Genomic DNA, 17,258 nt, shown 5'->3' on the forward strand with positions numbered 1-17,258 from the left:
ACAGTTCAAGGTTTATTTGACACACACGGTCCTTCAACCCGACAATGTGGCCCCTGTGAGCAAATATCTACGCTGTTGCAGTGTCCTTTAGCGAAACACCAAATACCTACAAGTAGACCTGAGTGAAAAAAAACAATTTCTTTTAAAGTAGGTCTGGTCAAGATGAGTCACAAAATAATCAAAAAAGGAGCAGAAAACACGAGAGACTGCTGTATTTCTATTATAAATCTGCAAGTGCTTTCTTTACAAATGAAGAAAAATGTGCAGTTAAATTAGTTTTCATCACCCTCTCTTTGCTACACTGTCAGAGCAAACTGGACTCAAAAATCAGTGCATATCAGACCAATCAGCAGCATGCGTCATAGCAAAAGTTAGAAGAAGGACACCTACCTGACGTGGTTGTCGCAGAACTTGGTATTCTGTTGCCGGTTGAGCAGCACCGTCCGCGCCGTGGCGTCTACGGGTTCCGCCTGGGAAGTGGTCCCGGACATCTCATCATCTGCCTTGCGGTAACCGCCGGTCGAGCAAGCAGGTCCTGCACCGTTGGATTGAGGGGAGAGAGGCGAGGCTGAGTGAGTGCGAGCGAGAGACGGAGACAGAGAGAAACGGGGAGGGAGGAAGACAGAAACATAGACGGGAGACGTGGTTTACAGTTCAAAAGGCGACCAATTAGTACTCGAGGCTACTGTATGCTGATGTATGCTGAAGCCGGCGGGGTCGATTCAATGACGTTTCCCGTTATAAACACCGCCCTTGTCTTTCAGGTACCGTCAATGCACACACGAGCGTTTCGCGACGCCCACGGGACCCCCCGCGTATAATGGATGTGCTGAGGGATGCACAATGGCGAACAAACACACCGGGTCTGTCTGTTTTATCTGCACGTCAACTTGTTCATACGGAACACAGAGAAGACCCGGAGCACATCGCGACTGTCAAATGATCTCGAAAAAAGAAGTGACAGAAGAGGATGCAACACGCGTCTCCTCCTGCAGACTCCCTGCCTCCCCGCCTGCCCGCCTGGCTTTGTCATCTCCAACCATTTTAATGCGTCGTGATCTCCGCTCATTCACCCCCGCATGAGCTCCAGGAGCTGCACCTTTCTCATCACCAAGTGCGCATAGTAACGAAGACTAAGTGTGGTTCTGCAAGGGGGACAGTGGGGCAAATGCAAACAGGTCGGGACGCCACAGTTTACTCAGCTGGCACAACAACGGCGAACCTGGGCGAAGACAGATGCAGCAGCACGCCCGTGCCTCCTCTCGTCTCCTTCGGCTTGGCTAAAGAGGAAGCTCCCGGCTCCGGTGAAAGATACTGCACCGCCAAACTCCGCCGCCGTGTCATCTGGCCACCTGCCGCCTCGGGAAGCCTTTATCCGGCGCGTTTCGGACGACCTCCTCCCTCCAATTGTGATATCGAGTTGCTCCCCGTTACCCGCTCAGACAACGAGAGGAAGCCATATGGAGCTCCTTCGGTGCTGCGGAGGGGCAAAGCCCGGGCTCTGCTTTTAAAGGGCCAGAAGCCTGATATCGCCGTAAGGTCTTGTGGTAAGCCACAGATGGGTCAAATGACATCGGTGAGGCCATCCAGCAGGAGATCACTTAATGTTGCTTCCCTTCCGCTGTGGTGCCTGTGCAACAGCATCTGGTCACTCCCTGCAGGTTTCTACTTTTTTCATATTTGTCATTGGCTTGTGTGACAAATATGGGTGTCTGTTGTTGCAAAACAGATTCTTTATAATGTATTTGGTATTCTGTTAAGCCACAGGCAGGCAAGTCATTATTCCCAAAAACTCTTAAAATGTTCCAGGGCTCAGTTGTAAATGTGGAATGAGATCAGTGCATCACAAAGCACGTCTCCTAAGATTTTTATTACAGGATCGTGTTTGGGATAGTCTTCTCCTAGGATCTCTGCATTGTGCCTCTGTCTGTGAGTGAAAACAACAACAACAAGCTAATTGCATAAATAATTGAAAAAAGAATAAGCACTGGCAAGGCTTCGCAGATTGAATTTCCACCTGAGACTCTATTTGTGCGGCGCTACAATCCCGCAACAGACGGGTCACTCTCCGCTCGTCAATAACAGAATTAGGTTAGAATCGTTATTTTCCACTGCAGCTCGCTGCTTTAACGTGGATGAGATGTTGTAACATTACCCAGAAGTAAGCCAGTCAGGCGCATAGATGTGCGATCCTCCCTGTTGACACATCCGACTTCCAGTTTTCCATTAAAAGAGACAATACATCGTGTGTGTTTACGGGAAACAGCGATTACAATTTGTTTCTCGTGGAGGTGTTTCTTTAATATTTACACTCTATCCGTTCAAATACTTCCACTTTCGTGCCTCTCCAAAAGAAACCTACTCAACATGTTAAGAGCTTAAAACTCTCCCGCGTGAGTGAAATGCGACTCCACACCAGACCACAAAGTAACTGCGATGAGGCACAGAGCAAGGGTCAAAGTCTATCCAGGCAAACTGATAATAAATAGCCTATCTCTGGCCATTATCTCTGCTCCACACAGAGCTACAAGTCATAATCACAGCTCAGCACTCCACACGGCAAACGGTCTGGGGTTAACCAAGATAGATAATAGCTGTAAGGAAATGATTACGGAAGAGACCAGGTTAATGGTACAGTGAAGGACAATGCACAACGTCTTTTTTTCCTGCCACCAGTTAACTCCATTATCTTGTAAACACCTTTCTCTTTGTTTCAATGCCTTGTTGTTCATTTGTGCCCCTGTAGATACAATACAATACAGAACAACCCTTTATCCTGCAATGCCTCCACTCTTTAACCCCTGTAGATGCTACCTTTCCCAGCAGATCAATAACGGCTTGCTCAGCAGCCCACTTCGGCTCTAATTCATTTCTGAGGAGATCAATCCCTCGGTTATTCATCTCTGATGGAGAAGAGGCGCAGTCACCTCCGTAACTCATTACCAACACGCATGAGTCAGCAGCAAACTCCAGGGAAGCATAGCCAGGTCAATTACACGTGAAGCACCCAAGATAGCTGGACAGGTAGCGCAGGTCTGATAACCTGCGGCCAGAACAGGTAAGACTAAACCGATACCTGCTAAACAAACACTCTGATCTCATACCCTGCTCGCAAGATAGTACCAGCTACCCATTTGGTTGCCGAGTCTTAAACGAAACGTTTTCCCTTTCCTTAAAAATAACATTAAGCATAGACAAACTTGTATCCATTATGGAGAGAGTCTTTTTACTTCCTCTCTACCTGTGTCATTACAAGCCCATCAAACCAAACAGCTGGCAGATAAAATGGCCTGTTTCAGTAAGTCAAACGAGGGCTACACAATCTGAAAATGGTGACAGTTAAATCCATCGAATGTAATGTGGAGACGTAACTTGTCACAAACTTCATAGTATCTCAATAGGCAGGAATAACTTTTGTGTTTTGGCCTGAAACCAAGCCGACCTGGCCTGGAGCCAAAATTTCACTGTTAAAATGCAAGCTGGGCATCTGAATAATGGATGGCAACGGGCTGCATAATTCATCTACATTTTCCAGCATGGCAGAGCATATTTCACCAGACACCCTGCCTTGGTGATGCACCCCAGCCTTCGCTGCAGAAGACAAGCCATATGTCAGCCGGTACCATGGGGGTCTCCCTGCAGCGGCTGTGTCTGCAACCGCCAGCATTGTATTTCACAGGGCAAAAAAAAAGAAAGTAGCTCCAGAGATGATTACATATTTAATCCAATCATGTCTAGCAGAGATCTTCCAAAAATCCAGCTCAGACGTGAAACGAGGCAGAAAAGTAATCGCTACTAATCACAACAGCAGCTATAGTAGAATAGCTACAATTATCCCCAGCTGCTGAAGCACACCCACCCCCACGACACTCGGGCTGATTCCCTGCTTTTGTCATCTGAAAAACTGTCAAAGCGATTTAGATGCAATCGCACTTGGGCAGCTGAATGTACACGGCAAATCAGAGTTAATTCCAGCATGTTTGGTGTCCCTGTCTTGGCAACATGGCTGCAGAGTATTTAAAGTTATTGTCTGTCAAAAAGCAACGCCTCAGGTTGTGATGCTCGCACGGACACAGGCCCTGTCAAAGTGTTCTTGGGACAAACGCCAAACCACAACCACCCACTCATTCAACTCCAATTAAAAAAACGACCACGCTGTGTGGCGAGGAAAGCATTACCAACAGAGCGTCGTCTGCCTGGGTGACTCCTACGTCCCATGGCTGTCCCGGTCTCCTAGGTGACCTGCAGGCCCTATTTGCAGGTCCTGGTTGACCTGGTTCCTATCATTCCCGGTGGCACCGTTAGCTGCCGTGGCAGAGTAGGAAGTAAAGCAAGAAAGCCTCTTACGAGCCAAGTGAGCGAGCATGATAATCCCTTCTGTGTCTGCTCTGCAACTTCACCTGCTACTAATCCTGATAATCCCACAGGTGCGGCTGCAACGCACATTACACAAATGTACGCATATGCACATGTACATACAAACATACACTGATGTCATATTATATTACCCCCCCCTCCCCCCCCCCCAACACCACACACGCACAGACACACAAGTGAATGTACATCTTTTAAAGCCAGAAAACATGAAAGGCCCCAACGTGCAGCTACTTCCCCTGCCCCTCTCTCAGCCCAGCTCAGTCCTACACGCATGCAGCGGTGTTCATGTACATGCTCTGTTCAGGCATGCCCCGTCATATCCCACAGCATGCAAATGTATTCCTATTGAAGGTGTTGCCTTGAAGACCCCACAGTGCATGTTGATCAGCCGTCAGCAGCATGGTCTGGTGTACACGGTCGTCACCACTATCTACGAGCACATGCAGTGAGAAGGTCGAAGTCCTGTTCAGCATTCATCACTCCGGGCCCCGAGGAGCTACACATTATTCGGGGTCCACAGCAGTAATAACATGTCTCAACCTTTTTCAGCCAAGAACCGCGGACAGTCATGGCGGTAACTCAACATTGTAGCTCTTGAGGGCCGGGATAATGTTGGGAGACACCTGCTCCTAGCTGTTGCGCATGGCACATGCACCTCGGGACTCCGGACACAAACGGGGCATCATCCAGTCTAATTCGAGCAAACTCACTTTTGTCAAACCTGTCTGCGAGGCGGGCACGCATGGCAGCGCTGGCGCCCTGGTCTGGGTCCTGCAGTTCAGAAGCCTCCTGCCTAATGGTGGTCAACACTAACTGCTCTGTGGGCGCCGAGAGGGGCCGCGGCGGGAGAAAACAACACACACACAAGACAACAAGTCAATATACACATACTGTACCGCACACAGCACATCTATGTGTCAGTAACTGCACTGTAAACGTGTTTGTATGCGTCTTTCACTGGACGCACTTGCAGTGAGATGACAATCATGCCTGCTTTTGAAAGATGCAAGGCTGAAGAGCTGCCCACAGATAAAGACTTAACCAGAACCTTGTATCTTGCCCAGGAGCGCCCCCTCCTGGCTACACCACGTAAACAGCTTGCTTCTGCAACTGGTCCTCTCTCTATCTCCCAAATGGCATCTTGAGTAGCTTGCCTGCCATGACGACCATCCATGACGACCATTCATTATCTTACCAAAACAGATGTATTGTTGACAGTTGGCTGCGCTGCATGACTCGCATGAACTAAAGGCACACCAACACTGGTACAAGCTATGGCTTTACATTTAAGTACAAATCCAGTAGACATAATGCTATAAAACCCTTTTTCTTACAGTATAAAGAGCTTTCTCAACCAGTGTGAGTTTTGTGTTTGTGAATGCTCATATAGAGCTATAAAAACAGTTTGTATCACGCATTATTTATGATCTCACTTACATACAAACAAATGTAATTATGACTCTGTTTGTAAATGTGTAACTCATCGTGACAGATCGTTTTGCAGCAGACGTCATCACCAGGGATGTGACAGCTCGCTAATTGGAGCAAAGTATCAAGAGCTCAGGCTTCAAGAGATTACAGTAAAGGCAGCATAAACAACCCAGGAGGGAACACATGTACATGCTCACCATGCCATGTCACTCCTGTGCTTTAAATATAACAGTGGTAAAAACTCATATGCAACTTTTAGCCCCCACGACACCATAAAAGCCTCAATAATGTAACAAAAAAACGACACTTGAATCGGTCTGATATCACCACGAAGAAAACAAACCATCTGATAGCCTATTTAAACACCAAAATGCAAATATGGTGAATGCGTAAAAGCAAGAATCATGTGCTCTTTGTCATTATACAGTAAAAATGATACTGAAATTGGTGCTTTTTTTTTTTAACCTCACTTCTGGCCAATATGTGCTGTGTCAACAGCTTCAGTATTTTTTTTAAACAACAAATAGATATCCGGGAAACTCTGGCCTGAAGACAGCATGGCCCAGTTGGCGCTCATCTGTGCTCACAATATGCCCCGCTTTCTATTTCTGGAAGGCATGCAGCCACACACACACACACACACACACACACACACACACACACACACACACACACACACACACACACACACACACACACACACACACACACAACAGCAAAGAGGCCTGACAATATGTGCCAGTCACTATTAAAAGCCCACTGGATGGGACGAACACATGCTCCTCGCTTCCAGGACAATCCAATCCAATGTCTGCTTGCCATGTGTGAAATCATCTGATCCGGCCTCTTGTTTTTACATCACATTCTCTGTAAAAAAAAACAAAAAAACCCGAGACAGCAGAGTTTGTCACAGGGGATTTATTCAAGATAAACAGCCCTTGTTGCATCCAAGCAGATTCAGGACCCGTGTGCGACAGCCTGAAGCATCTCTTTCAAGACACAAGTGTGTAAAATGCTGCGATGTGTGAACTCTGACTCTGGATGTGGATGGCCTTAAGGTGAGGTGAGATTCAAGAGTGCTCTCTAGACGGTCACGTGGATTTAAGTCGAGGAGGTAATAGGCTGTTCTTGGAATGCTCTACTTGTCTTGGACGTTTGACTGCATAATAATAACTAATATTTTCTGCTATGACGCAAACGTAACAGTAGGTTAAAAAAAAAAAATCCATCCATACGATAATATGATGCCATTCAGGGAGTTGAGATGCAATTAGTTCTTGCAACAAAATTATATAATACCATAATGATGCCAAAGGACATATAATACGCTCCATAAATAGTGATAAGGTCACATCCTGTCATCCTGTCATGAATAAATATGCTGACATCTTATCTATGTACCGGCACAGCACGGATTCCTTCACTTTATCATGATCTTTGGATAAAATAATGCCAGGCTGAAGGCAGACAGTGCTACCTGGAGATGGCACCTGCAGTCAGTCGCCCTTGCGCTCCCAACCCGGTGCCAACAAAGATGAGTGAGGCTGGAGGATAAATAGCGGTACAGCAAGTCACTCCATATGCATGCCGCAGTCCCGGACAGCACGGCTCCCCGTTATTATGCCAAGCACATATGCGCACGATTATACACAGGCCGCTGTGTCCACAACAATGACAGGCCTGGTGATGGGATAAAGCGCTTTACATTGACAGGTCACAGTTTTAGGCGGCGGACCCCGATCGAGCAAAGATCAAATGAGGTGGTGGGTATTTTTTTTTTTTTTTTTTCGTGCTTACCTCCCTCGCTGTGTATCTTCTTGGCTCTCCGGTTGAAGTACATCTTGCTGGCGGTGAACGAGCGTCGGTGTGGCTGGGACGAGGAGGCCGGAGCGGTGTCATGCTCATGGCTCACCGGCGGAGCAAGGGAATGCTGCTTTGGGACCGGGCTGCGGTCGCCGTGGGTGCTGCTGTAGCTCAGGGATCATTATTTAGCTGTTGAAGCGCGGAGGTAACGTTGTAGAGGGCAGCTTCGGCCAGCGTCAGATCTGACGGAGTAAAGAATGAGCGACTTCCGGTTGCAGATTTCAAAATAAATCACGTTCGTATAAAAACAAGGAGAATTCGATCAGTCTGTAGTGCAATGAATTAAAACAGGGCGGATTCATGGTGTTATTATTGTTTGATTTCTTTTACTTATCATCCACAACCACATAGTCTACATTTCCTAAAGGTGCCACAATTGTCCTTTTTTGTTGTTGTTGTTTGTTGACATTCAACACAACATATACAACCCGAACAAGCTGGACAGGTTAGAGGAAACAGGTAAATAAATGTGCCACAGTATGTATGTAGTAGCCTATGTGTCACTATTTATATTGTTTACTCAAAGTGATGTAATCGGTTGAAGATGTACACGTTTTGTAGTCTTTATATTGAGACATTTTAAAAGAAACCACACATCCACTATCATTACATACCTTTGTATTTATAGGCAATCATCTAAGTTATACGGTATAAATAGTTTAAATAGCTCAATTCCTCTGAATTAAGAAAAATTTGGTTTGCTCCTTGTCACATTCAACTTGAGCTAAGAGTAGTCGGATATCAATTGTTTAAATAACAGAAAAATAATAGGCAGCTCTCCTGATAATCAATAATCCTTTAAATACATTTTCTTTCAAAAAAGACAAACTTATCCAAGTTTCAGCTATTGATTGTGTAGTTATTTTTGCTTTTCTTTGCTCTTTGTGACTGGCATTTTTTTTGAGGGGTGGACTATATACGTAAAACCATCATGGTACAAAACAAAAAGATTTCAATTTGGGCTTTAGGTAATCATAAAGCGTGACTCGTAATAATTTCTTAAATTTAACCAAACATGTAATTAACCAAATAATGAATTAAGAGATCATTAATAGTTGCTGTCATTTAATAAAGAAGTAAATAATCTCGTACAATCAAAACAATTTTAAGGTACGATGAGTAGACTTGTATTTTGAAGGGCGACTGTCACAGTTCTGCTCCTGTCCCGTCTCCCTTCACATTACGGAGCCACAGGGGGCGCGCATCGGATGAGGAGATGCGTGCGCGCTCCCGACGTCTGGACGTTAGATTCAACCACAGCAACAACAACAACAACAAAAAATCTTTAGAAACGTCCTCCAGTCCGACTTCTACGGAGCTCGGGAGCTGTCATAGAGCAAAAAAATATATTTTTTTTATGTTGGCCACGTTTTATCACACCGTGCGCACCTTTCCATTCTTCGTTACCACGTTTTAATTAATTCGTTACCTCATTTTAATACTGCCATCAAAGCCAGCCATCACGTGGGCCTTTACATGCATTTCTTTCTCACGCTGTGACCACTCCCGGGCTCTGCATGTGATTGACCTGGCGGGCTACTGAAGACGGCCACGAATGCGCATATATCTGGATTAATTGCACCTGGCTTGACCCTGCCTCACCTGTTCAACAAATGTAAAACGGATTACCGTGTTGGCTGAATCATTTTGACACATCACGCCGTTGTTTTACTACAACGTGTCGTCTGCACGTTGTAGTAAAACGTGGCCTCAATGTAAATTGTATTTTTTTCTCTGTATGACCACTTCAGGGCTCCGTAGTCTTTCAATATCTGACAGTAACTGGTTGTTTTACAAGACATACATGTATATATATATATATATATATATAAAAAAACAAAGAAACAAAACGTTTGTAAGGAATACTCACCCCACAGAAATTCAAGTTTACAGCGAAATAAAGCTCCCCAAACGATTAGGAAAACTTTAAAATTCATTTCAGCAACATAACCCACCGCTCTTTAGTGAATTTGGTATGATTGGTTTGTTAAAAGGACATATTCTCCACAACATGGTTGAATTCAAGCAGCTTGTTGTGGGAGCCGCATGTGCACAACGTTCTCTTTTACTTGCATTATTATTATACTGTACTCACAAATGTATACCATATACATATATCAGATCTTCAGGCAAAACAAAGCAGCATTTTATTCCACTGTTAGGTTGCAGAGAAGAAAACCCATGTCTTCATTTTATTACATAGTAACATATTCGTCATATGTTTATTTACTCTCATCACATAGCAACATAACACATTTCATATTTCAAAGGTTGATTTCCATCTTATTAAATAGGAACAGAATAAATATTCACTTCTGCGCGGTTTGCCCACGACCCTCTCCGGTGTGGACGTTCATTGAGCAGAAGCTTTCCGAGAACCAGGTTTTATTGTGACACTGGACCTTTCCTTCACACACACACCTAAACCACACACACTTCCCACACACTCTCGCACAATCTTACATAATACTCTGCACCAATCCTGCAGGTCTGTTAGTGACATGTTGACGGCAGAGATGTCGTTAGCTCCTATGTCTCGTAATTGTTGATGTAGGAAGTGACTCTGGTGGAAACATACTGATTACATGGCTCGCTAAATAATGCACCTGCTCTACACTACAAATGCAATATCTGTGCATGTAATGTAAAAAAAATAAACCATAAAGAGCATATAGGAATATCATATTACTAACAGCCTTATTCATTTGTTGCACTGGTACTGGAAATGAAATATATTGCAACCAACTGCACTGACGGACCCAATCAGGGAGAAACTTGCGAGCAGATTCCTGTTAGCAGAAGACTTTTGGAAAGTTTTTGGAGTGTAAGCTGAAGCAGAAGCTACGACGAATAACAAATATCCGGCACATATCTCATGGATACGGATTTAGCTAGACAGCTGTAAAAACTAAAAAATATATATTTTTCAATTCCGTGTAACCTCAGCAGACTGAAAACTACACAATGCGACTTAATGACAGGGGTCCTTGTCAGGTGTGGATCCCAAACAGCAACATGAACCAAGAGGAAACATTGATTTCAGACTTTGATTTTAAGTGGAGATGATAATCAGGCATTACAATGTAAACAACAATGAACAGCAAAACAAACAATACTGTCTTCTCTCTCTCTCTCTCTCTCTCCCCCGTATTGCACAACTCGCACCAACAAATTCTTAATTCCTGATTATCACATGCCTTCTGCATTTCATTTGAATTGCTCTGCTCATATGGCTGATGTTATTGATTTCAAAGTGGCTGATTTTAGTGGGTGATGTTAATAGATGAATTCTCTATTGCAATTATATGGAACTTAAGGGCTTTAAAAAAAAATTAAAAAAAAACCACTACTAGATGTACAGAATAAAACCTAAAGGTTCAGTGTGTAGGATTTGGGAGGATCTATTGGCAGAAATTGAATATCGTATTCATAATCCTGTCTTCATTAGTGTATAATCACCTCAAACTAAGAATCGTTGCGTTTTTTTGTTACCTTAGAACGAGCCCTAAATATCTACATGAGGGGCAGGTCCACTTCCGTGTTCCACCGCCGGCTTTTTACGGTAACCCAGAACGGACAAACCAAACAACGATCGCATTTTTCATGAATTTCCCAGGCACCATAAATTCCATGGGGAGGCGAGGCGAGGTGTGTTCAGTTCAGAGGGTGTTGGTTGCAGTCTGCAACCTCGCTATTAAATGCCAATAATTCCTACACACTGCTCCTTTAAAAAAAATTAAATACATAGCTCACACACTTCCCAATATATCATACATTTCTTAAACTTTAAAGGGGCACTTTAAAATGGATGTCTGTTTTAAAATGGTGAAGATTTAGAGGAAAAAAAAAAAAGAGAAAAAAAAAAAACCTTCCCGTTTCCAGTCTAAACAGATGGCATGTGAGGAGCTTCACAACCCTTTAAATACAAGCAGTGGTGAGTTATTTACAGCTTATACTGATTAAATCAAATCGAGAAGTGATTAGTCCAGTTGTGACACAGATGTCACATGTGTCAGACATCAAAGAGTTAAAGTGAGACTATTCAGCAGTGGCTACAGGAGCTCCTTAAGCTTTAATGCCATCTATTGACACAGGCCTCTGAAGCTTTACGATAGAGACCTGCAAACTAGGTCGCAGGAAAAATAAAATAAATGACTTGCTAAAGAGTTTAAAAAAATAAAGTTTTGTTAATTCTCTGCATTTAGGCTATAGTTTCTCTTTCCACACTTTTGGTTCAACCTTCCTCAACACAACGGATATTTTCAAAGAAATTAAACCATGAAAGCGCTATGTACATGCAAAGCCCACTTGGGTCTGCTCAGTTCAGCCAGCCAGGAACATAATAGTCGTGTTGGTGAGCAAATAGGTCAGTCATGATGCACTGCAAGTATAGGCTGCCTACAGATGGGGCAGGTGTTGTTTTCCGAGAGCCAGCGGTCGATGCAGTGGATGTGGAATTCATGGGAGCAGGGCAGGCGGCGCAGCTTGTTGCCCTGGGCATACTCGTTGATGCACACACTGCATGCACGACCCATCTCCCCTTCCAGGCTGGCCTGACCGTAGGTACGCGTGGATAGATTGTCAATCTGCTCTTTGGTCAGGCCCCGAGGATGCTCGTCATCCTCCTCATCGTTGAGCAAAAAGAAGTGTGCCAACCGCAGGATGGGTAGAGTCCCGTTTTCCACCAGGTTGTTGGTGTCTCTGCTGGTGGCCCGTCCGTCTGTGGTGCTCACTACCGCTCCTCCTCCGAGTCTGGGCTGCCCACCCTGGTCCTCCTCGCTTCCCACCAGCCCCACCCTCTCCTGCACGACCCCACCTGTAACAACCTGGCCAGGTGAACTCTCATTTGTATGGAGACGACTGGCGGGACTGGTGTTACCGTGTGTACCACCGGCATCTGCATGGCTCGGGGCAACCGTTTCAGAATCAGCCTCGGTCTCCATCAGGGAGCTAAGCTCCCCAAATCCAGTCATAATCTGGCGCAAGATAGAACGTAGGGCGGTGGAGTTGGGTTCCCCCAGTCCCGTCTCACTGATGCGCCTCAGCGGAATCCGGATAGTGCTCACATAAGTGCGGATCCCAGCTCTCTCAGAGCGGGAGATGGTGCGTCTAAATCCGCCACTGTCGCTTTCAAATGTGACAGTATTTTCAGCGACCCGAGCACGAGATCGTGTTCTGCTAGCGATGCTGTCCCGGTCGCGGTTCTCACCTGGTCGGATCCTTCTCACTTGCAGATCCAACATGATAGTTGGGTGCCGTCGCACTGCAGAACTTCCTGCTCCTATTGCATGCGATTCACTCTCGCGTTCTCCTGTCTCTGCGGCCGGCTCCGTTAGAACAGCAGGTTCTGACACAGCCTCGCCGGTCTCCATCGACACGGAGGTCGTGCCACTGCCTGCTTCAACAGTATGTATGATAGCGCCACCAACGCCACTGCTGGATGGCGGAGGGGTACTATCAACGGGTATTCTGTGCAAAGGGGAACGACTTCGTCTTGACAAACGAGATGAAACCCCACTTCCTGATGCAGCCCTGCGTGCACGACCGCGTGATCTAGTCCTACTGCCACGAGATTCATGTCCCACTGCTGGGGCCTGTGACCCAGACTGGGGGGACACCCGGGAAAAGTCTACAGAAGCAGACGTATCATCTCGCCCCTGCTCTACTTCTACATTCAGGGCTTGATGTTGCAAAGATGTAGTTTGATCGAGAGGAGGATTGGGAACAGTGGGAGGTGGTACTATAGTGTGCAAAGTGGCACCTCTCCTTTGAGCAGCAGCTGGGGGGGCCGCCGGCGGAGGAAGTGCGGGGGGGCTCATAGAAAGTGTAGTAGTGCTGCTGCGCGTGCGCCGTGTCTGCATCCTCCTGCTGATGGCTGGGCGGGGGGAGGGGTACGGGACTGGCCTCGGCGTGGTGGTCGAAGGGCGGGAGTTGGTGAAGGAGGAAGTCGTACGTATAGAGGGTGAGGTTGTGTTAGGGGCAGTCACTGGCAGCTCTGCAGTGTCCACAGTGTCATTATGCTCCCCCGGCTCCGGCTGATCGTGGTTGATGTTGATCTCCAGGCTAAAACGGAATTCTCCACTGTTGGGGTTGGTCCGACTAACGGCGCGCCACGTCTGGTTGCCACTCTGCCCGCTGCGAGTAGCGTTACCAGTGCGTCTGAATGTGTTCAGCCACTCCAATAATGAGTCACCGTTGGAGGTTTCTGCTGCGGGCTCTGAGCCCCCTGTAAGAAAACAAAAACGGTAAGAATAAGTAAAGTACTTCTATCCATCGCAAAATCGGTTCTCCTGCACAGGAAAACCCCAACAGAGGGATTGTCACTTCCCAATGTCCACTTAATGTCAGCGGAGGTCAAGTCATATCAAACCTTACTCAAAGCCAGCATTTCCACTGTGGTTATTGTCAGGCTAGAAGATCTAATGATCACAGCTGTCGTTTGTCCGTCATCAGTTTCACTGATTACGTTTTGTTATTCCGAGATGTTTTTTGGCTTCTTTATTAATCAATAGTGACTTGACCGAAACCGTAGGACATCATGACAAGTGAAAGCCGGATTTTGAAAGGCCAGATGGAGACAAGACCCCGTCCCGCCCCCCTCCTTCCTACCTGCCCCCCGTCTCCCTGCAGCCCCTCTCTCCTCTCCCTCACTGCTACTGCTCTGCTGCTCTCCTGAATCGGCGGTCTGCGAGCGCTGCTCAGTACGGGGCTGAGATGACACGCGCTCTTTAGCGCCGTCCAGACGCTGCCGGAGCTCCTCAGCAGTCACCTCACCTGTAAAACACGGAAATGCGGGCCGTTATGTGCTGAGCATCAATGAGTCAAGAGGAACTATTTCTACTCAAATGCTGAGAGCAGATCACACATTGAGTCCGTGACGTAAATGTATATTTTGTAAACGTTCAACACCTAGAAGACGTGCGAGTAAGGCTGCAGTGAGAACATCCCAATCAGTGCCTAAACATTAGGGTGGCCCTCCTCACCAGGTGTGCCCAGTAGGTTGCTGTCTCTCATAAGCCGGTACTCCTCTTCACTCAGTTCATTGATGAAGTGATAGTATGCCTCCTCCCGTCGAAGACGCTCTGCCTGCCTCCGCCGTTCGTCTCCCCCACCAGGAGGGTCCATCACCATGAAGAGTGCTGGCAGACAGACGAGCGAGGATGTCAGTCAGGGATGGAGTGACATCTACCCATTAAAGCTTTGCACAATTGGATATGCTCATTTGACATTTCAATATGTTGCACAAGAACAAAACACGCACCAGCAGGGCTATTCAAACTCAACAGCAGGAGGGCTGGACAGGAAGATACTGGGGGCTCAAGGGCCACACCGAATATTTTGTTAATTAATGGCAAAAATGAACTCTTCATGTTCACAGATATATTATTACATGGAAGAAACTAATCACGTGCATCCCTTTTATGGTATTAATTTCAGACAGCAAAACCCAGGATGGCATAAGATGCCCGTAGCAGATCCTTACGTAAAAGCAAAAACCGTGAAATAATGTCCAGACAAACAATAAGAAGGCCTGTTTGAATCCTCATTAATCAGATCTTTAGTCTTTGCATTTTTAGAGATGACATGCCTCAACCAGGAAATTAACCATTTTAACGGTTTCCACATCAGCAAATGGCCTCTCCTGTCTGGTTAGAGTCGAGGCAACACGCAGGGATGCTATCAGCGCTCTCTCTTGTTCCGTGTGAAAGCCACCAAGTGCCACTTGTCTCCTGAAAAGATTGCTAGCAGCAAGCAGTCACTGTACTTTCCTTCTCCATTCCTCCCTCTGTGCCCTCAGGGAAAACGAGATAAAAAAAATAAAAAAAAATTAAAATACGATGATTTGACTTGTAGTACCTCTCTTCGTCATATTCATTTCATTTACACATTGGTTTATCACTTGCAAATAAATACCTGTCGGTCCATTGACTCTGGAACTGTCAATTTCCATTTCATTACCGGTTTCACCTCTCTTTGGTGTCGAGAGACTTTTTTTTTTTAAGATGGTTGTTAGTTTAGCTGACGTGAGTCTCTCTTTAACTGGTGCAGGGCAGTCAATTCCAGCACATATTTTAACACGGGGTCTCCCCCTCTGACCCCAACGTCCTGTTGCCATGGTTGCACACAAAGATGGTGAAGGGAGTCCAGACGACACACACCTACTTGCTTTCCTCATTGTCTATGGTTTAGGTGTTTAAAGTAGCCCAGAGATTTACACCCTGGGTTTTTTTTTGGTTTTTTTTTTTTTAAATTAATCACATCACTTACATGCCAGGCATATTCTTGCGGGTCCTAGAAAACTCAAGACGGGCCGTGTCCAACCCGCCGGGCCGCACTTTGAATATCCCTAGGGCTAATGGCTATTTGATTATTTAGACAAGATATTTCTGGAAAAAAAAAATAATAATAAAGAACAAACGTTGTGATCGGCTATATGCCATGCACTTAATGGGTTGTGATACAGACTGCCTCAAAATGCAACGCACAAAAAGAGCTGTTCATGTAACATTGCCTCTCAGTGACACATTTCTACCCAATGACCACAGTTAAACCAACGCCATCCATTTTCTAACAGCAAGACACTGAGTAAGGCTACGGTAATCTTGCTAACGTTGCTAACGCTTAGCCCCAAGGCCAGCGCCGTAAATTAATCTACTTTTGACGCGTGAGCGGACGTTTAATGAATTCAGAGAGGTTACAGCCAACACGCGCCGTGACAACAACGTAGTCTTACGGCGTAAACTTGATGTTAACCAAGTGACAACACCATCTACGGAAGGCCATGTTGAAAGCAGGGGACTAAAGCACGAAACTGGCGTTGTCATCCCGGTTAGCCACCAATCAGCGGCCTAGCTTTACTGACGGACACGTCAGGCGTCCAATCACCGTCCTTCAGAGGCGGGGCAACTAAACGGAGGTCTCCTCCCATGTAAACGCAGGGCAAAGAAGGAAAAGACAAAGAATCCCGTCAGGACACTGAAATAATGAGGCGGCCGAGACGGTAACACTCGGCGGTCATTGACTACATTACCGCCCAAACAAAGCGGTCGGTTTGGTGGAAATTTCAAGGGGGCGAACTGTCATTTTGAATGCGCAATGCTTCAGTTGCTAAGTGAGCGCTAGCCAGTTAGCACAACCTACGGTTAGCGAACAGCAGCTGACTTGCCAGCGAGCTGCGGAGCTCAATAACTCATCGTATATTATCACGACAGGAAATATGACCGAGCAGTTAACGCGCACCGAGCGTATCGTTTATCCCAGACGTACTTTTACACGAGATGACAGCGACGTTTAAAGCCATTTAGTACCTGACAAAGCAGCTGTAATATGGACGGTCCGCTCTGCTCTCCCTTCTCTCTCAAACCAAGATGGGACCAGCGGTGCTACATCACATCGTCCGTTCGAAACAACGTGCCTGGCCATGTTAGTTCCTAGATAACAATGTCGACGAGACAGCGTGAGGTTTGTTGTCCATAAATAGGGACTGTCATCAGATAATAATAGACAATAATAAAGCATACTTGCATGCCAAAACAGAAATATATTTTATACTTTTTATATATATATATATATATATAATTTTTGTT

The 17,258-nt window shown here is 45.9% G+C and overlaps 2 protein-coding genes across 10 annotated transcripts in view; both read right to left on the reverse strand.

The window, feature by feature from the left end:
• The window catches only part of atp8a2 (ATPase phospholipid transporting 8A2), a 49,521-nt gene extending 41,666 nt beyond the window's left edge, over positions 1 to 7,855 (reverse strand). For 2 of the 6 annotated variants that reach the window (XM_069703607.1, XM_069703605.1), the window contains exon 1: positions 391 to 568. In XM_069703607.1, coding sequence (XP_069559708.1) covers positions 391 to 491 — 101 coding nt within the window. In that variant the 5' untranslated portion in view covers positions 492 to 568. Of the gene's footprint in view, positions 1 to 390; positions 569 to 1,222; positions 1,474 to 5,087; positions 5,196 to 7,605 lie in introns of those variants that run through there. The other 4 variants (XM_069703606.1, XM_069703609.1, XM_069703608.1 and 1 more) reach the window with 4 other exon arrangements.
• Positions 7,856 to 9,795: 1,940 nt separating this feature from the next.
• Positions 9,796 to 17,058, reverse strand: rnf6 (ring finger protein (C3H2C3 type) 6). Of its 4 annotated transcripts, none has more exons than XM_069703613.1 (4): positions 16,980 to 17,058; positions 14,655 to 14,810; positions 14,281 to 14,445; positions 9,796 to 13,897 (listed from the first exon to the last, which is right to left on the reverse strand). In XM_069703613.1, the coding sequence occupies exons 2-4, from the start codon at positions 14,800 to 14,802 to the stop codon at positions 12,039 to 12,041; spliced, it is 2,172 nt and encodes a 723-aa protein (XP_069559714.1). In that variant the 5' UTR covers positions 14,803 to 14,810; positions 16,980 to 17,058; the 3' UTR covers positions 9,796 to 12,038. The 4 variants fall into 4 exon arrangements, with proteins under 4 accessions (XP_069559714.1, XP_069559713.1, XP_069559715.1 ...); XM_069703612.1 differs by lacking the exon at positions 16,980 to 17,058 and adding an exon at positions 16,939 to 16,963; XM_069703614.1 differs by lacking the exon at positions 16,980 to 17,058 and adding an exon at positions 15,940 to 16,877.
• Between the last annotated feature and the right edge of the window lie 200 nt (positions 17,059 to 17,258).

Source organism: Brachyistius frenatus, unplaced genomic scaffold, assembly GCF_029030835.1.
Source record: "Brachyistius frenatus isolate BFR_SWC_R1_liver_20210118 unplaced genomic scaffold, ASM2903083v1 Contig_47, whole genome shotgun sequence".
NCBI classification, from domain to species: domain Eukaryota; kingdom Metazoa; phylum Chordata; class Actinopteri; family Embiotocidae; genus Brachyistius; species Brachyistius frenatus.